At 36.9% G+C, this 20058-nt stretch overlaps 2 protein-coding genes across 12 annotated transcripts in view; both read right to left on the bottom strand.

Annotated features, from left to right (window-relative positions):
- Window positions 1–20058, bottom strand: part of LOC123879663 (bromodomain-containing protein 8-like) — a 41399-nt gene that overhangs the window by 6128 nt on the left and 15213 nt on the right. The window contains exons 1-12 of one of the 4 annotated variants that reach the window (XM_045927513.1): window positions 10085–10368; window positions 8308–8488; window positions 7553–7748; window positions 6220–6321; window positions 5831–5965; window positions 5296–5449; window positions 4125–4212; window positions 2708–2770; window positions 1850–2023; window positions 1335–1474; window positions 736–825; window positions 470–600 (exon numbers count right to left, since the gene is read on the bottom strand). In XM_045927513.1, the coding sequence (XP_045783469.1) occupies window positions 470–600; window positions 736–825; window positions 1335–1474; window positions 1850–2023; window positions 2708–2770; window positions 4125–4212; window positions 5296–5449; window positions 5831–5965; window positions 6220–6321; window positions 7553–7748; window positions 8308–8488; window positions 10085–10269 (1639 nt within the window). In that variant the 5' untranslated portion in view covers window positions 10270–10368. Of the gene's footprint in view, window positions 1–469; window positions 826–1334; window positions 1475–1849; window positions 2024–2707; window positions 2771–4124; window positions 4213–5295; window positions 5450–5830; window positions 5966–6219; window positions 6322–7552; window positions 7749–8307; window positions 8489–10084; window positions 10369–20058 lie in introns of those variants that run through there. The other 3 variants (XM_045927512.1, XM_045927511.1, XM_045927510.1) reach the window with 3 other exon arrangements.
- LOC123879662 lies at window positions 13629–19821 on the bottom strand. 8 transcript variants are annotated; one of them, XM_045927509.1, is made up of 6 exons: window positions 19589–19821; window positions 18617–18815; window positions 16458–17326; window positions 14332–15573; window positions 14256–14289; window positions 13646–14225 (listed from the first exon to the last, which is right to left on the bottom strand). In XM_045927509.1, the coding sequence occupies exons 2-6, from the start codon at window positions 18804–18806 to the stop codon at window positions 13921–13923; spliced, it is 2640 nt and encodes an 879-aa protein (XP_045783465.1). In that variant the 5' UTR covers window positions 18807–18815; window positions 19589–19821; the 3' UTR covers window positions 13646–13920. The 8 variants fall into 8 exon arrangements, 7 of the variants coding, with proteins under 7 accessions (XP_045783465.1, XP_045783463.1, XP_045783464.1 ...); XR_006799054.1 differs by having other exon boundaries at window positions 13629–13650; window positions 13745–15573; XM_045927507.1 differs by having other exon boundaries at window positions 13646–14232; window positions 14263–15573.

Genomic DNA, 20058 nt, shown 5'->3' with positions numbered 1-20058 from the left:
AAATTGTAATAAGCCATCCGAGCGAAGCCGGGGCGTGTCACTAGTCTATATTAATATTATCCATATCCATACTATAATATTATTGTAAATGCGAAAAGTGTGTCGGTCTGTCTGTCTGTTACGTTTTCACGGCTCAACCGCTGAACCGATTTTAATGAGTTAGCTTACATCCCGGGGACGGGCGGACATAGGCTACTTTTGGTCCCGGAAAATCAAAGAGTTCCTACGGGATTTTTAAGGGTCTATCCGTTTAACCGATTTATATGTCTGGTACAGAGGTAGGTAGCTTACACCCCGAAAATTCTGCAAATTTTTATCCCAGAAAAGCAAAGAGTTCCCACGAGATTTAAAAAAAAAAACCTAAATACACGCGGACGGAGTCGCGAGCATCATCTAGGTGTATGTATGTGTGTGTGCGTGCGTGTGCGTGTGTGTGTGTGTATGTGTGTGTGTGTATAAATGTGGTTACCTTCCAGCTCCTTCTGTGTGGGTTCTAAGTCCGGTGGGAGAGGTATATCTTGAGGATCAGGTATTTCATTAACGGTTACTTCCTCCGTTAGCAGTTGTATTTCAACCTGCGGTTGCGGTTCTGGTTGCGGCGACGGCGGTTGCGACGTATACGGTTGCGACATTTCCGGTTGCGACGTTTGTGGTTGCGGCGATTGCGGTTGGAGCGTGTGCGGTTGCGATATTTGCGGTTGTAACGCTTCCGGTTGCAGCTGTTGCGGTTGCGGTTCTGGTTGCGGTGTCAGCGGTCTCGGCTGCGGTTGTTCGGTTATCTCTACGGTTGCTTCTTCGGTTTTCGGTGGTTCTTCGATTGTGATTCTACGACATAAATGTGACATCTAAATCATACTTAATATTATAAAGGCGAAAGTTTGTGTGTATGTGTGTATGTTTGTTACTCTTTCACGCAAAAACTACTGGACGGATTTGGCTGAAATTTGTAATGGAGATAGATTATACCTTGGATTAACGCATAGGCTTCTTTTTATCCCGAGTTAAAAGAGTCCCGAGTCCGAAAATTAAAGAGTTCCTATATAACCTATATTCAGGCGAACGAAGTCGCGGGCATCAGATAGTCTAGTTATATAACTGGAAAAGCTCACTGACTGACTGATCTAGCAACACAGCTCAAACTAGTGGACGTATCGGGCTGAAATTTGGCATGCAGATTGCTATTATGACGTAGACATCCGCTAAGAACAGATTTTTGAAAATTCAACCCTTGAGGGGGTAAAAAAGGGGTTTAAAATTTGTGTAGCCCACGCGGACGAAGTCGTGGACATAAGCTAGTTAACTATAAGTAAGTAAACGTAAGAAGAATTACGTACGCTTCTTCTACAACGTTATCATCTTCTTGAGGCATGACTATTTCTTCTACCTTCTCTTCTACATGTATTGGCTCTTCTACGATCTTCTCTTCTATGATTTTTGGCACTTCTGGTTCTTTTACTTCTTCTTTTATCTGCATCTAATTATACATTACTTTCTATAGTATACATTATATTTGACATATTTTTAGGGTTCTGTACCTCAAAAGGAAAAACGGAACCCTTATAGGATCACTTTGTTGTATGTCTGTCTGTCTGTTTGTCCGTCTGTCCATCTGTCGTGTCTGTCAAGAAAACCTATAGGGAACTTCCCGTTTTATATATAAATAATTATATTATTTTCAATTTTTAAAGCAACATAACTATACCAACCAACCATGAAATGATGATGACAAAACGAGAAAACAAAAAAAAACTAAAAACAATTGTATGCAAAGGCGGCCTTATCGCTCAGAGCAATCTCCACCAGGCAACCTTTGGTGAAAGGAGAAACTAGGTACAAAAACTGTATATACCTTGGGTTCTTCGGGATGTATTATTTTGATCTCGAGCGTCGGGAACTTGACTTCCGGGAACGTGGTCTTGACTTCCGGGAACGTGGTTTTGACTTCCGGGAACGTGGTCTTAACTTCCGGTTTCGGCGGCGACAGGAGTTCCTCTGGCGGCATTTCCTGCATGGGCGTCTCATCCTATTAACATAAAGGACATAGAGTTTGTATCCTATGATTGTAGCGACATGAAAGAGAAAGAGAGAGAGATAAAAAAGCGGGAGAGAGAGAGCAAGCGAGCTATCTCGCTTCTTCTTTCTCTCCAGTTTCGCTATTGTTCTCTAGTGTGAGAGACTGAAGAGAGAGAGAGAGAGAGAGAGGCTAGTGAGAGAAAGAGACTAGAGATACTTGAGCGAGAGAGAGTGAGTGCAACTTCGAATACTACTTCATCATGATTTACCCATTACCGGCTCACTACTGAGTACGGGTCTCCTCTCAGTAAGAGAAGGGTTTGGCCACAGTCCAGTACGTTGCCGGATTGGCAGTCTCGGATCGGACATGATCGATGATTATGTAAATGACAAAAAAGCTTGGATTTGATTCGCTCCAGCGCGCTACAATTGCTTGTATAGTACAGTGTGGCATATTATTGTAAATTGAATACTTGAAAAGAGCAACCGCCGAGTTTCTTGCTGGTTCTTCTCGGTATGAACGGCATTCCGAACCAGTGGTAGATTATTTTGACGATTCAAAAGCACTTGTACAAGTTTAATTGAATAAAAATATTGAATATAATATTTATATATTTTTATTTATTTTTTTATTTTATTTATTTTTTGAATATAATATATATAAATAAAGAATTTGAATTTGGACACTACTTACTACTTCCATTTCTTCTGGAGCTGAGATTCCTTCGTTGATTGTTTCTTCAGCAACTGGTTCTTCCTGAAACCAACAAATTGTTATCTGATGACCTTCTTCCTGACGCATTGGCAGCGCTGTAGTCTTGTCCCCCCTTCACCATTTTACCACCGAACCGCAAGACGTCGGGCGAGTTTCCATCCTTATGTCGTCGACATTCCATCTACACGCACGAAACGTTTTGCGTCTTCATTCCTCATACGCATGGCTAAGGTTTGGAATACTCTCCCGCGATCTGTGTTTCTTACCAATTACAATCCGGGTATCTTTAAAACAAGAGTGAATAGGCACCTTCTAGGTAAACGCGTCCCATCTTAGACCACATCATCACTTTCCATCAGGTGTGATTGTGGTCAAGCGCTTGCCTATAGTGAATAAAAAAAAAAAAAATAATAAGGACCCGGATTGAATTCCCAGTGAAATCAGTTTAGGAATTTGCTTTAGCATTCAAAATCTATACATATAATAAAATTGTAGAAAAGTGGTGTCTGTACAATGGAAATATATAAAAAAAAAGTAGCAGGGGTTGTTATTATATCGATGCCGAACCCAAAATTGTAATTAATTTTTTTTTGTCTGTTTGTATGTGTGTTTGTGCACGCTAATATCAGAAACGGCTTATTCGATTTAGATACGGGTTTCACTAATATATTGTAGTAAGCTTCACTTAACATTTAGTGTTTATTTCATGTCAATCGGTTCATAAATAAAAAAGTTATGTCAATTTAAAGAATCACGGCGAACATTTTTAACGTACAGAGTACGTACTACACGCTTCGCCCGAAAAGTCACTATTCCACGCGAACGAAGTCGCGGGCACAGCTAGTATCAAAATATATAAAAGGAAAAGCTGACTGAGAGATCTATTAACGCACAGCTCAACTATTTGACAGATTGACCTGAAATTTGGTATACAGATAGCTATCTGCTAAGAAAGGATTTTTGAAAATTTAACCCCTAAGGGGATGAAATAGGGGTTTGAAATCTGTGTGGTCCACGCGGACGAAGTCGCGGGTATAATGTACTAGCTGATGCCCGCGACTTCGTTCGCGTGGATGTAGGTTTTTAAATTCCTGTGGGCACTCTTTGATTTTTCGGGGTAAAAAGTAGCCTATGTGCTAATCCAGGGTATAATCTATCTCCATTCTAAATTTCAGCCCAATCCGTACAGTAGTTTTTGCGTGAAGGAGTAACAAACATACATATACACACACATACACACACACACACACACACATACAAACTTTCTCCTTTATAATATTAGTGTGATGTGATTATGCCTGCGACTTCTTCCGTAACTAATTATTATTAGTTGGTAATTTTTTTTAAAGTCTAAAACTAGTTAAAAATATAATTATTCAAGCCAAAGTCAAGTTACCTTGATAATCTCGACTGGTGGTTCAATAACCTCTGGTTCCTGTGCAGGTATTTCAATCTCTTTCTTTGGCGATGGTTTCTCTATGACCCTGTGTTAATTATAAAAAGAAAAACTGTTAAGAACTCTTTTTTAAGGTCCTCAAAAGGAAAAGAGAGACCCCTAGACGATTACTCTGTTGTCTGTCTGTCTGAAAATTCAACATATTCAAGTCTTAAGTCAATTCAACATATTCAAGACTTAAGTCAATTCAGCATATTCAAGTCTTAAGTTAATTCAACATATTCAAGTCTTAAATTAATTTAACATATTCAAATCTTAAGGCAATTTAACATATTCAAACCTTAGTTGATTCAATATATTCAAATCTTAAAGTAAATCAATATATTCAAGTCTTAAGTTAATTCTACATATTCAAGTATTAAGTCAATTTAACATATTTAAGACTTGAGTCAATTCAACATATTCGAAGCTTAAGTCAATAGTAATATATAATAACGTAGATTCCACCCACCAACGAGTTACCGCTTTGATGAAGCGGGCTATGAGTCAATTGAACATTTTCAAGGCTCAAGTCAATTCAACATATTCCAAGGCTCAAGTTAATTCAACATATTCCAAGGCTCAAGTCAATTCAACATATTCCAAGGCTCAAGTCAATTCAACATATTCCAAGGCTCAAGTCAATTCAACATATTCCAAGGCTCAAGTCAATTCAACATATTCCAAGGCTCAAGTCAATTCAACATATTCCAAGGCTCAAGTCAATTCAACATATTCCAAGGCTCAAGTCAATTCAACATATTCCAAGGCTCAAGTTAATTCAACATATTCCAAGGCTCAAGTCAATTCAACATATTCCAAGGCTCAAGTCAATTCAACATATTCCAAGGCTCAAGTCAATTCAACATATTCCAAGGCTCAAGTCAATTCAACATATTCCAAGGCTCAAGTCAATTCAACATATTCCAAGGCTCAAGTCAATTCAACATATTCCAAGGCTCAAGTTAATTCAACATATTCCAAGGCTCAAGTCAATTCAACATATTCCAAGGCTCAAGTCAATTCAACATATTCTAAGGCTCAAGTTAATTCAACATATTCCAAGGCTCAAGTCAATTCAACATATTCAAGACTGAAGTCAATTCAACATAGTATCTTAAGTCAAGCTCACCTGACTGGAGTCTTGTGCATGGTGGTGACGGGCGGTATATGTATGTCGACGTCACGGAATGCATACACATCCTCAGCCTTTATCTCGATGTCGTCGATGTCCACTGTGGGCACCGGCTGCATCGCTGGCTGGCTCTGCTGTGGTTGGGAGTTGGCTGAGAATAGAAGAAAAACGGTTTATTTTTATTTTTTGGGTTCTGTACCTCAAAAGGAAAAAGGAATCAAGAAAGGAAAGGAAAAAGGATCACTATGTTGTCTGTCTGTCTGTCAAGAAAACCCATAGAGTACCCTAGAATCATTAAATTTGGCAAGTAGGTAAGTCTTATAGCACAAGTAAAAGAAAAATACGAACCCCGTGAATTTGTAGCTACATGACAAAAAAATGTGTTCATGAACAAATGAATAATTAGTAGTCTTAGACTGCATCATCACTTACCACCAGGTGACATTGCAGTCAAGGGCTAACTTGTATCTGAATAAAAAATATATATAGGAGATTCAGTAACCACAGACAGTAGAAAACAGATTTTGAGTACCTTTGAGTTGGTGCTCAATCTGTACCAGTTGACTCTTGATATGCTCTATGGCAGCGTGCTTGCTCTCTTGAGCATGGCCTGTTTGCTCCAGTAACAGAGAAAGAGTAGGCGCGCCAGCCGACGGCGACACAGAATCTGTAAAAGAAAAAAAACGGTCAAGCGCGAGTTTGACTCGCGCACCGAGGGTTCCGTACTCAGGTACCGTACTGATATTTTGCACGATAAATCAAAAACTATTATGCATAAAAAAAATATTAATCAGTTTTAGAATGTGCAGGTAAAGCCCTTTCATATGATACTTGCCACTTAGTATAGTTATCTTGGTTTGAAAACTGGAAGTTTAGTTCGGTTCAATTACGGAACCCTAAAAATGACAACTCAGTACTCACCAACTATGGTCGCGGGGTGTGGTATGTGCTGTGGTGTGGTGACCACCGGCGAAGACTTCAGCAGTGACGTCAGCAGTGGTGAAGACGGCGTTACCGGAGTACCTGGCAGAATGAAACTAGTTAATAATAATAATAATTTTATCATATTTTTATTCAATGTTTTTTTTTTCCGTTACTTTAGTTTTTTGTTGTTTATGTTATTTTATTTCTCTTTTGTTTCTGTTATTTATTGATTTTGTTGTTGATGTTATTTTATTTTTTGTTGTTTCTGTTATTTTTTCTGTTTCTGTTATTTTTTCTACGTTTCTGTTATTTTTTCTGTGTTTCTGTTATTTTTTCTGTTGTTTCTGTTATTTTTTCTGTGTTTCTGTTATTTTTTCTGTTGTTTTTGTTATTTTATTGTTTGTTGTTTAAAAATAGGATAAAATGGGAAAAATAAATAAATGAGAGATAATAAAAACCTTTTATTCAGCCAAATTTACAAATAGGTACAAACAGGTAGGGTGCCGTAGTCCCTGGGGAACCAATGAGCCGACCAGTGTCCATGCTCCCTGGTTCCCCAAGACCCAGGCACCCACTTCTTAGAACTAGCTTAGTGTCTATCTTGGCTATATAATTCAATCTAAGTCAATTTATTTCAAGTACAAGTATGTAACCATAACCCTTATCAGAAGGCGATGGAAAGAGGTACACTTGCGAGTTTCACTATGTGATCAAATCAGCAATAAGGAGATCTGTAGGAGAGCTGGCGTAGTTAACATTTTTTTTTTTCATTGATTACTGGCTGATGCATGACTTAGGTCTTCGAAATCCCGTAGGAACTCTTTGATTTTCCGGGATAAAAAGTAGCCTATGTTTTAATCTATGATATTATCTATGTCCATTCCGAATTTCAGCCAAATCCGTCCAGTAGTTTTTGCGTGAAAGAGTAACAAACATACACACAAACTTTCGCCTTTATAATATTAGTGTGATAGGCAAGCTGTTCACCACAATCACAGCTGATGGAAAGCGATGCATCTGCCTCGGTCGACACGCCTTCTCGGCCATAGGGGTCTTTCTTAACACTCTGTTCTCATATGCTGACATTACCTGCCAAAGCCTCAATAGCTCAACTGGTAAAGGAGTGGACTGAAAACCGAAAAGTCGACGGTTCAAACCCCGCCCGTTGCACTATTGTCGTACCTACTCCTAGCACAAGCCTGACGCTTAGTTGGAGAGGAAAGGGTAATATTAGTCATTTAACATGGCTAATATTCTTTATAAAAAAAAAAAAAAAAAAAAAAGATTCAAAAGGGCGAGAACCTAGAGCAGTAAAACTAGTAACAAATACCTGTAGTGGGGGGCGGAGTCTGCGCCGGTCGCCACGCTCTCTCGTTCCTTGCGCGTCTTTCCTCTCGCTCTTTCAGCCAGGCGGCGCGCTTCGCGTTCTCTCTCTCGCGCGCGCGTTTCGCTGCTTCTATACCGGCCCAGAGTTCCTGGATTCTCTCATCTGGTGTGGCTGGGTTACGGACTTCAGTGATTTCATTCTGTATTTCAAGTGGAACTTCTTTATTGACTTTAGGAAAAAGCAATATTATTATGTAGGTTTAAAAACACTTTGAGCTTGGGGGTAAAAAACTGGTCATATGAGTCTGGCTCCCAGACAAACTCTTTTGGAGTGATTGGTGGTTTTAGAATGGTTTATGAGATACAGTCCGCTGACAGACAGATGGACGACAGACAGCAGATGCTTCGAAATAGGGTCACGGGTAGGCAGGATGGATGTAGGTTAGAGTTGTGCTCACATAAGTCCATTATACTACTACAGCTTTACGTACAATATTATTCAATATTCATCTTAGATAAGATATTCATATCAAAGATAGATCATAGATATTCATCTTTGTATATCATGTTTACAACCATGGCTACAGCAACTTTCGTATTGTACGATAGATGGCGCTGTATGTAGTTCCATCACACTAGAAGAGTTTTCATCAACGAAAAAATATGAAAAACATTATAAGCAAGCCACAGAAAGACTGTCAGCAGGGACAGAAAAGCTGACTTTTTCACAAAGAATCAACCCGGCTGCAAAAGTGTTACCTTGATCTGTTCATACTGTGTGTTCATCTCCTGCAGCGTGTTCTGTATCTCCTGGATGCGCTGCTGAGTGAGGGTCTTCAGGATGCTCTCCTGGGGAGTCTCCACAGCACCCTCGGAATTGCGTTTCTTGCGTTTTGGTGTTTCAACATTCTCCAGTAGGGCACCATATTGAGCTGCACAACTGCAAGAGTTTATAATGGGGATAATGCCTACTAGTCAAAGCATCAAGTTTTTGTCAAACGTCAAATGCTTGTTCAGTTATGGGAGCTTGTGTGAAATACTTAGATGTGACATTATAAATACTTGACGTAATTTGACATACTGTGAAGAAAACATTGCACTTTGCAGCTGCCGTTTAGAACACAATTTGAATTCGGAACGATTCGAATATCCTGCTGGCCTTGGCGAACCCCGGGCAACACATTCACCAATTCACTTCAGAAACATCAAGACCGAAACACCTCGGTCAAGCCTGGCAAGCTCTGGCCCTCATTTTCTACCATAGTTCTAATTATAACCACAGCACATGTTGTAAATACAGCCCATGTAATACAAGTTCTAATAATTGTTATCATACACTGCATGGCTGCTACAATACTGCTTTAGTTAAATCAAGAATTTGGAACGGTTCAATCAATCAATCAATCAGCCTGTTTGCGTCCACTGCTGGACATAGGCCTTTTAAGGGCGCGCCACCACACTCGATCCTCCGCCTTCCTCATCCACCCACTTCCTGCTATCTTCATATCTTTGTCAGCCCAGCGGGTTAGAGGTTGTCCCACACTGCGCTTGCTGATATGCTTGAAATTATTAGCAAACTAGCAACGAATATGGATTTTACAAATTTTGGAAGAATCCCTATTCAATAATTTATAAGAAATGATTTGTTTTTGATATACTATATATTTAAATTAAATAAATGACCCATCATTGCTTTGCTAGTAGAATTTATGAATGACTAGACAATGCCTGCAACTTAATCTGCATCAATTTAGGTTATTAAAATCTTGTGCGAACTCTATGACTACACTCCAAGTTTTTAACTACATAACATCTATACCAAAAATCATGTCGTGCCATTTCTCTGTTACAGCATGGTTTTTTAACCATGGCTAGATAACGCAAGCCGGCAAATACACTTTTGCATTTATAATATGTATATATAAGAGGTTTGGAGTTATGTCTAGTTTCAATTCCACATTCAGAGTAGCACTTCTTGTGCTAAGTAAGCTTCGGTAAATGTGTTACAAAGCTAGAAGGGTTATATAAATAAAACTTGTATCATGCAGTCTTGAATCTAGGTGTGATAGACACATTAAAATAAAATAGCTGGTATGCTGTCTTTGCTGATAATTTCTTTAATCCTTTTTAAATTATAAATACACAGATTTTTTTATATTAATGGACTTTTGCTTGGCTGCAATCAAGCGAGCAAGGTTGCCTATAGGATGCCTACGTGGAGGAACCTAATATTAAAAGCAGACATAGATACATAGAAAATTTCATGTTTCATATGTTCGTTCCGGACCAGCTCAATGTGGCGCAAATGCTATTGTCATGACTGATGACTATCAATCTCAGCCCCAAACCAATATTCTGTATCCCCAAATCAATAATCAATATTGAATGAATGAATATACCACAAAATTAGTACAGAAACAACACATACAAAGCACAACAGAATATAAGCAGGTAGGTACAATTTGGCGGCCTTATCGCTACCTAGCGATCTCTTCCAGGGAACCAAATATTCGTAATTATGTGTCAATGTTTCTACCTCTTCTGTGAGTACCAGTCCGGCGGCCGGCCCGCCTCGCCCGCAGTCTTCAGGGCTCGAGACACGGACATCCAGTTCTGGTCGCCGCTACGCAGCACCGCAGACGCGAGGCACAGTTGCTCCCGCGTGCTCCACGCGTCCATCGGCGCGCGGAACTGCTGCAAGCGCTCTTGCAGCGAGCTCATTTTGTTTATAATTTATATATTTGAGAGAATAAATCGCTTTTTCGTCAATAAAACTTAAAAATCACAAAACAAATCACAAGAAACCACAACAAAGCTGACAATGACATAAATGACAGTGACACTGACAGTTCAGTGATTGACAGTTGAAGCTTTTTTAACTGGCTTTGGATTCTAGCTCTTCATTTGAGTTTAAACCGCACTTGATTGAGAAATGATGAATGTGGGTAACTTTAAAAACACGTCGAACGATTTTAAATATTAATAATAATTTTAAATATTAATCATTGATCAACGCGGAGGGAAAAATGAACTCATCTTGAAAAAAAATCCCTTCGCTGCTCGCAACTATTTGTATACGGAATCCCACAAATGTGAGTCCGACTCACACTTGACCGATTTTTATTAATTTTGTGACCAAGATTTTTTTCTTTAAATCAGTAAGTATACCTACTTAGAAACTTAGACTAACTTATTTAGGGCATTTAAAAATTAATGTTTCACTGTATTGTATTGTAAAGAAATATAAGTGTTACTGAACCGATTTCGATTGCATAAAATTCTGGAAAATATTTTTATTAAAACATTACCTATCTAATAATAAATAGGCAAAAATCCATAAAATGGTTTAATTAAAATAAAAAATCAACTACAATCTAACTTAAAGTTAAAATAATATACCGTATAGTACGCGACAGGCCGACATGGCAATCGGAATATGAGGTGGGGGGTGCCCATCCCACATCGGATTGGCGCGGGAGCTGTTCGGGTGTGCGAGGCGTCTAAACCCCGATTGCTATGTTAACCTGTCGCGAAGTATAGGTTTCGTAATATATATAGCAAAATATTTTATTTAAAAAAATCATCTTGTGTACTTATCATAAAATTCCTCAAAATAACGTCCATTTCTATACAACATTGAAAAAATTATGTTATGTTAGCAAAATAATTTTAATACAATAAACATCTTGTGTGTCATGGAGTTATTTTAACCCAGAAATAAAGTTGAAAACTAAAACCCGACTGCGATCCTCTTACGACACCGAAATATTAGAGTAAAATTGTTTGTCTGTCGTTTGGTGTATTTTAATGTTGTTATACATTTATACCCAAGAATTCAGAATTTTCTCCTCTTTCATTTGACACCCCACTCGATACTTTAGCAAAAAAATATTTTTGGAGACCACCACTTTTTTTGATAACCGCTAGGTCAATTTTTTTCGTATAAAATATAGCCTATGCCACCCAGGCCTTTACAAAGAATCAATTGACACTTCATTCATCAAAATCGGCCCAGTAGTTTAGATGCTACGGTGGAACACACAGAATCTGGATACAAACATACACACATACATACATAGACTGCTAAAATCATTATCCTACCTTTTGGCTTTGCCGCAGTCGGGTAAAAAATCATAAAACATAAAATAAATACTGATTCAATTGAATAGGTATAGTGCGTTTCATCGAATAGTACCTATGGCGTTATGTTGGCTCCCCTGTTTGTCCAAGTCATTGGCACCATATTTGCATAAGAAGACGCAGATTTCGTTTATTTTCATTTGATTTTCCTGAATGAATGAATTGAAAATCAAATGAAAATCTTATGAAAATAAACAAAATCTGCGTCTTCTCATGCCAATGACCACCCAACAGACAGGGGAGCCAACATAACGCCATAAGTACTATGCGATGAAACGCACTATAACTGCGCTTCTGAGACCTGAATATAACTACTTTCTAGTTTCTATCATGTCACAGGTAAAAATTGTCATTCTTAGGTAGATATACTAAACAGAATAGTAATAATCTTACTTAAATATAACATATCACATACAGTAAGTTCAATTTGAAAATCATCAACAATCTGATCAACCCATTGCCGGCTCACTACAGAGCACTTGGTTTGGCCATATTTTATCACCCTGGCCAAAAAAAAATGTGGATTGCCAGATAATCCAAAATAGAAAGAGTTTAGGATTAGTTTCACATTTATACTTAGGAACTATTTAACATTTTGTAAACATGTTGTTTAACTTTTGTGTTTTGTGAAAACTAAGTCACAATTTGTAAAACTTTGCAATTAGACATTGTAAGGTCTACATCTCCTGAGGATGCTCCGGTGTCGGGGCGAAACGCGCGTCGAGTGGTGTTGGAATTTGTGTGGTGCTGCGTACCATACAGATTTCGTTGGTTTGGCGGATTATAGCAAATTAAGCTTTTGGTTCCTTGTATATCATGGACTTCCGCAAAATAACGCCTGCTTCTATAATACATAAAAAAATTAAATAAAAGCATCATGAACTAGATGGCGTCAGCAGTCGAATAAAACGCGTTTTCTGTTCCAGAATAGAACCATTATAGCTGAAAGTTGTTGTTCACATAAGAAATTTCAACCTGGTAACGGGCTTAATTGCCTATCTGGAGTTTTTAAACAATTTTTGGAAAGTAATTACGATTACTTTTATAAAATCCACTGAAATTAAATAACATGTACAACAGCAACAACAGTATGTAGGTATGCGTTTGTGTATAGGTATGGGACCCTTTTTAACCCCCGACCCAAAAAGAGGGGTGTTATAAGTTTAACGTGTGTATCTGTGTATCTGTCTGTGGCATCGTAGCTCCTAGACTATTCAACCGATTTTAATTTAGTTTTTTTTTGTTTGAAAGGTGGCTTGATCGAGAGTGTTCTTAGCTATAATCCAAGAAAATCAGTTCAGCCGTTTAAAAGTTATCAGCTCTTTTCTAGTTACAAGACCCCCCGACAAGTGAAGGTTACCTACTCACTTGTCGGGGGTGTTATAAATTTTTAATTTACACTTTTACTAAGGCTCCACTGTCCATCCACCCGTCATAATCGAAGAAAAAATAAGCAAAAAATACATGATCAAAGAAAAAATAAGCAAAGTAAAAAATAAACATAAGACAAAAATGTGTCTCTTAATTAATCGTTCTCAATTTCAGCCAAATCCGTCAAGTAGTTTTTGCTTGAAGAAGTAACAAACATACACACACACATACATACACACAACTTTCGCCTTTATAATATTAGTGTGAAGTGTGATGACATCTTCTAGGCAAGGGCGCTCCAACCTCATCATTGCTTTTTTTTCTCTTCTGGCTTTACAAAGATTAGCCAATGTCGAGTTTGTAGTTATTTACAAGTTAGGGGAACTATATAAGTATGGACTTCGTCTGTACCGGCGCTCGCCGACATACGCGCGGCGCCCCTTTAGAGCGCTTCCCAGTCAGTTCCAGCATAGTTCCAGCACCAAAAAACACCAGTGAAACACAAAAACCGGCCACTTTTAACAAAAAAAAAAAAAACACTCCAAAAAGGCACAACACGCGCGCCAGCAAACGCTAACATAGACGAAGTCCCTCATCATTGCTTTTCATAGGAAACGATTGCAATTAAAAAAAACATTATTCAATTACACAGACAAAAAATAAGAAGGTAAAAAATAAGCATGACAAAAATGTGTTACTCTAATGCCGACATTACATTTCAAATCAGTACACAGACAAAAATTAAGCAAAGTAAAAAAAAAAATATCACTTGTGCAAATAAAAACCTATAACTAATGAACTAAATATTAGAACTGACTAACACATTTCGACCATGTTCCAAATTTAAATTAAAACCTTCTTTCAGTCAATTTCTGCTTCTTCTTCCTGCGCAAGCTTGTGTTTCATACCATTCATATGTGTAGTTACATTGTATGCATTAAACGGTACTACAACTTTGCATATCTTACATATCACCTCTTTGGGATTTTGTGTCGGTTGTAACAATGCAAGCATTTCTGGTTCAATGTCTGGATTTTCAATTTTAGGTAATGAATTATTATCGCTTGAAGACATATCAATATTATTTACGTCTTTGGCATTAGACACTGATGGCTTGTCTATGTTGTTTACGTATTTGGCATTAGACACTGAAGGCTTGTCTATGTCATTTAGCACTTTGACATTATACACTACGTTATTTATGTCATTGGCATTAGACACTGATGGAGTGTCCATATTAATTAAGTATTTGGCATTAAACTTTGATAGTATGTCCATATTATGGTTAGATACATTTTGATTGTCTGTTGAAACTTTTGAATCTATTACGGCACTGGGATCAGACACCGAACCAGCGTTAAGCAACTCCAGATATTGCGTTAACATCCTATTATGTTTTTTTCCACTAGCATGCGATAGTTCACTTCCAATGCCAATCGAGATTCTACAAGCGTTACAATAACAATCGTCCTTTTTTAATACCAAATGGTTGTCTTTTAATAGTTTTATATAATTTCTTTTATGTTTCACTGAAGCTATATGATCTCTTACCCATGTTTCATCACGTAAAAGGATAACTTTACATACTTTACAATTCAAGAATGATGAGAATTTAGTGTTTTCCATTTGATAATGAATTTTTGAAACCGCTTTTGGAATGTCACTATTGTTACTATTTTCGTCATCAGTATCAGAAGTGGGATTAGTTTTTTTAACGTTTGCCGAGTGACTTCTTCCTTTCATATGTTCTTGTATATTACGCTCGTAATTCGGCACTTTAACATTACAAACATCACAATGATAGTAATCAATTGCCATTTTCTCATACTCTTTTTCATTTTCTTCATCTTCTGATGGACTATATGCACCGCCAAAGCATCTGGCTTGATGAGATTTCTTATTTATGTGCGTTAACTCATGTTTGAACAATATCACTTGATCACAAGGCTCGCAGAAGATAACGTTTCCTTCGAGTTGCTTGATTTTATTTACAGCTAGTATCTGATTGTATTTCTTTATGTGCGCCATTCCATAGACATGTTTCTTGTCATTTGTTATTTTAACATCACAAATTCTGCAGAACAATTCATTTTCTATTTCTGTCGTTAGATAATGGTACTTATATTTTGAGTTAGAAACATGTTTTGCTGTTGTATAATGTCTTGAGCGACGGAATGTGCTTATATATTCATTGCATGCTGTACAAAAGAATTGATTTGATGCTACACTTGATGCTTGACTGTCAATTGTTGGAACACTCTTTTCAATATCAACTCTTCCTTTTCTTTTGGTAACTTCAATCCACTCATTATCATTTTCTTCAGTTTCCTTACTATCTTTTAGAACTGTATCTTTTTGTGATTCTTTACGTGAATATAGATTATCTTCCACCAATTTATCGGATATGAGTGCATCTTTAAGATTTCCTTCATGGTCTTTATCGCATAATGAGTGAAGATCAGAGTATTCTGTTATTGTATTGCATAGCACACAGTGACTCAAGGAATCATCGATCTGAAAAATAAATAAAGTAGTCTTACTTTTTACAAGTTCCCATAAGAAAATTGAACCTTTGAAAAGAGCAACCGCAGAGTTTCTTGCCGGTTCTTCTTAGTAGAACTAAGCAGCTAATCAGAAATAGATGCAATCAAAAGCTATTTACAGGTGTAGGGTGTATTTGTAGGGTTTTTACAGGTGACCTATATACAGGATGTTATTAAAACGGTGGAAAAAACGAAGACAGGTGATAGAACTGATGATTACTGCTAAGTTGCCACAAAGAGCGATTTAAAAATATCCTGTTTATTTTTTAAAAGTTCGCAATGTGTTGCAAAAACATCTGACTGACGCTAGAGATCAACGAACGGTGCGTAGATATTTGCCGCAGAGTAAATGATGCGTCGTAGGCATTGACCCGAATTTTGTTATGAAAATCTGGCAAACCAGACACAGATACTAGTTTCTAGAATGTGGCTAATATTCAAATGGGAGCCAAACTACGTTTGTATGAAGTGTTTGTTTAGACGGCCTTCCTGTTGCAGTGGTAAGCGCTGTAGTCTTATTAGTGGGTTCGATTCCCGACTTTTTTAATTTGGGAATTTTATAATTTCTTTTCTGGTCTGGTCTGGTGGGAGTCTTCGGCCGTGGCTAGTTACCACCCTACTGGCAAAGCTGTATCGCCAAATGATTTAGTATTTCGATACAATGTCATGTAGAAGTCAAAGGTTCCCAAACCCAAATGGGTTTAATGAAAACGGCCATACCCTTTCCAGGTTAGCCTGCTTCCATGTTAGACTGCATCATCACTTACCATCATGTGAAACTGCAGTCAACTGCTATCTTATATCTGAATAATAAAAAAAGTGCTGTTAATCACATACTAATTTGGATAAACTTACCTGTCTTGCGCAATGTTTATCTTTCAATGGGACTGTCATATAATAAATATGCTTCTCACTCATTTTATGTTTTTCAATGGATTTTTCTTTGAAAATCTTATTACATACATAACATTGTATAATATGCTTATTTCCATTCCTATTGAAACCGTGGAAGTTGTCTTCTCTAACTTGGACAACACTGCCATCTATTGTTTCAATTTCAATCAAATGATTGTCGTCATTCTTTGATTTAAAAAACATTGGCACATACACTAAATCATTAAGAATACTTAAATAATCACTTAAAGACATTATTTTGGCTTGTTCCTTTATTCCTGCTTGTGTTGGAACATTATTATCTTTAATTTTAATTGATTTATCTGATGGATCGATCGGTTTTTCAATTGATTTCAGCAACTTATTTGATGTATTACCAGAATCAGTTTCGCTAACAAATTTCAGTATATCATAACTTATTTTGGCATCTGAATCATTTTTATTGGTATTCATTTCATTTTCTGCTTTACCATCATTAATTTCTTCTTGACAGTTGTACAAAAGAAGGAAATCATTAAAGATTTTTTCGAGAATCACGCTATTCTTATGTGCAAGTGAATTTTCATGAGTAACTTTTTCTTTAACATCAACAATGGTTACACATACTGCACAAAAGTGTGCAGATTGATCAATTTCATCACAATCGGTGCAGCAATTTTCATTATCTATGTTATTTATGTATTTCTTCATTCTGTGTATAGCGACATCAGCTATTTTCATGTTGGTTATGTGTCTCGAACTTTTTCGATGAGCTTTCAAAAACGGTTTGGGCACATCGATGTCACATATGTGACAAATTACATTTTCTAGCTCACGTTTAGGCGACTCATCTGTAGGAATATAAAGGTCACTTATTTATTTTTTATTCATGTACTAGAAGATGCCCGCGTGGATTTCGGTTTTTTAAAAATCCCGTAGGAACTCTTTGATTTTCCGGGATAAAAAGTAGCCTATGTGCTAATCCAGGATATTATCTATCTCCATTCTAAATTTCAGCTAAATTCATTCAGTAGTTATTGCGTGAAAGAGTAACAAGCATACACACACACACACATACAACCTTACGCCTTTATAATATTAGTGTGATAGTGTGATTATGTTAAAAAAAATCCCACGGAAACTATGGATTTTTACAGGATAAAAAGTATCCAGTGTGATAATCTAAGGTATAATCTATATCCATTATAAATTTCAGCCAATTCCGTCCAGTAGTTTTAGGGTGACAGAGTAACAAACATACAGACTAACTTTCGACTTTATATATTAAGTGTGATGTGATGTGATTTGTGATTTTTATATCAACTTATTGTTAACTCACTACTGAGTATGAGAAATTTTATTTTTATTAATATCTTTCTTTTTACAATGAATGAGTTACATAGATAGTAACTTTTTACTTTTAGTTTAGATATTTTAATTCTTCTTTGCTAATTAAGTAACTACTTGTAGGGAAGTTGTTGGTGTAAATAAAAATTAAAAATAAACTAATGCTGTAGATTCCAAATTTCATCAAAATCAGTCAGGTAAACAGTTGGGCTGTGAAAAGCTAGCAGACAGACACACTTTCTCATATCATCTAATACTAGCTGATGCCTTGACTTCGTTTCCGTTGATATAGGTTTAAAATCTTGTGGGCACTCATCGATTTTCCGAGATAAAAAGTAGCCTATGTGCTAATCCAGGATATTATCTATCTCCATTCCAAATTTCAGCCAAATCTGTCCAGTGGTTTTTGCGTGAAGGAGTAACAAACATACACACACACACCTATACACACATACAAACTTTCGCCTTTATAATATTAGTGTGATAGGCAAGCTTGACCACAATCACACCTGATGGTAAGTGGTGATGTGGCCTAAGATGGGACGCGTTTACGGGGTCGGGGTATAATCTATCTCCACAAACAAATTCGTCCAGTAGTTTTTGCGTGACAGAGTCTTCTCTTCTTCTTCTCTCTGGGCTGGTTTCCGCACTTAAACGTTTCCGTCTGTTGTGCGTGTGTTGCCCCTCCCCGCCGAAGTGCGTGACAGAGTAACAAACATACACACAAACTTTCGCCTTTTTTAATATTAGTGTGAACTGTGATAGTAGGATTAGTATGGATAAAAATGACAAACCTTTGACACTTTCTTCTGAATCCTTACTTTTAATTTCGAATTGATAATATTCATCATTTCGCCGGTCCAGGTTGCTTTTTGTCCACAGCGGTGCAACTCTGTCATCCCGTGTGTTGTACATAGTTGGTAGCAGGTTCAAATCCAATGCATCCAATGATATCACATAGACATTTTGATCTATGCTTTCCATTGTGAATATCTGCGAAAATAACAAAAACCAGTTATTTTTTTATTTATTTATTTAATAAGGAACACTAACACTATACATATTTAACATTATATTATACTTACTTACAAACTATTACATAGACTGATATGCATATAGGTATATCAATGACTAGTGTCCACAACATTTGTGTAAAGTGCCAGGTAAACATTGTATTATAATAGATTTAATAGATATAATAGATACAAATACTTAAATAATAGGTTTATAAAACCTACATTAAATAATAGGGTTATAAAACAGTTAAGTGTAGGTATGTTGGGCCACACTAAAGTTGAAATCTAAAGAGCTCACTTTGACTTTGCTTAGCACTGACTTGCACCTGGTCTGGCCCTCGCCTGTGCTCGTGAGCTCTCAATTCATTTCATTTATTTCTTTGCTGTCATGTACATTAGTCAATCGATGATAACAACTTAAAGCTAAACAAACACGGCGCTCTGCCAGGGCATCGCAATTCGCAATATATATTTGTTGTCATCATAGAATTATAATCTAAGAGTACCTAACAGTATCCTGTCTTTGGCTTACATCTCAAAAACTCTGTTTAAAACTTTTGTACCTACTTATAAGTAATTTCAGTCACTTATGATTAAAGAAGTAGGTAGATACTTATCTACATCATCAAGTACAAAGAAAAATATGTGCTTACGAAGTAAAAATACTTTAAATAGCAAGGCAAGCATTTGACCCAATACAACTCTAATATTAATAATATTTTTTTTAAGTTTATGTAGATAATAACTTACCTTATATTAACATTAGAAATACTTTAGTGGCTATCGGTGTTTGTTATCATCACTAATCAGCTATTTAAGCACCTATGGCACTTATCAAACACAACAAGTAGACAGTTTCGTTGTTCGAACTGATTTGCTTTAAAAAGTCGGTTATTTCCCGAACATTGTCTAAAGCACTTTCACAGCACTTCACAGCGGTTTATCCGAAGACACATAGGAATTAGGATTGATTACATGGCAGGTCTTTCCTGAAAACTTGCATCAGTCATTATTACAACCGCAATTGTTGTGATTGGCCGAATTTATGGTATTCTTGTTGCAACAATGCATTGTAGCCAATAGTGAGCGTGCACCAACCAATCAGGTGATTGCGATCTTGACATTGTAGCTGTCAAGTGTCATTCTGTTTTTTATTTTTTTTCTTTCGTCTGGCTTTAGAAAGATTAGCCAACGTCAAGTTTGTAGTTATTTGTAACAAG

The sequence above is a fragment of the Maniola jurtina genome, chromosome 28, assembly GCF_905333055.1.
Source record: "Maniola jurtina chromosome 28, ilManJurt1.1, whole genome shotgun sequence".
Lineage (NCBI taxonomy): Eukaryota > Metazoa > Arthropoda > Insecta > Lepidoptera > Nymphalidae > Maniola > Maniola jurtina.
This window is presented reverse-complemented; position numbering and strand designations above follow the sequence as displayed.

Excerpts from the sequence above, each read along its gene's own strand:
- LOC123879662 (XM_045927502.1), bottom strand. The coding sequence starts at position 18,806 with ATGGAAAGCATAGATCAAAATGTCTATGTGATATCATTGGATGCATTG. Across the intron at positions 17,327-18,616 it reads TTCAGAAGAAAGTGTCAAAG|ATGAGTCGCCTAAACGTGAG; the intron begins GTTTGTCATTTT and ends ATATTCCTACAG. Across the intron at positions 15,574-16,457 it reads ATAAACATTGCGCAAGACAG|ATCGATGATTCCTTGAGTCA; the intron begins GTAAGTTTATCC and ends TTTATTTTTCAG.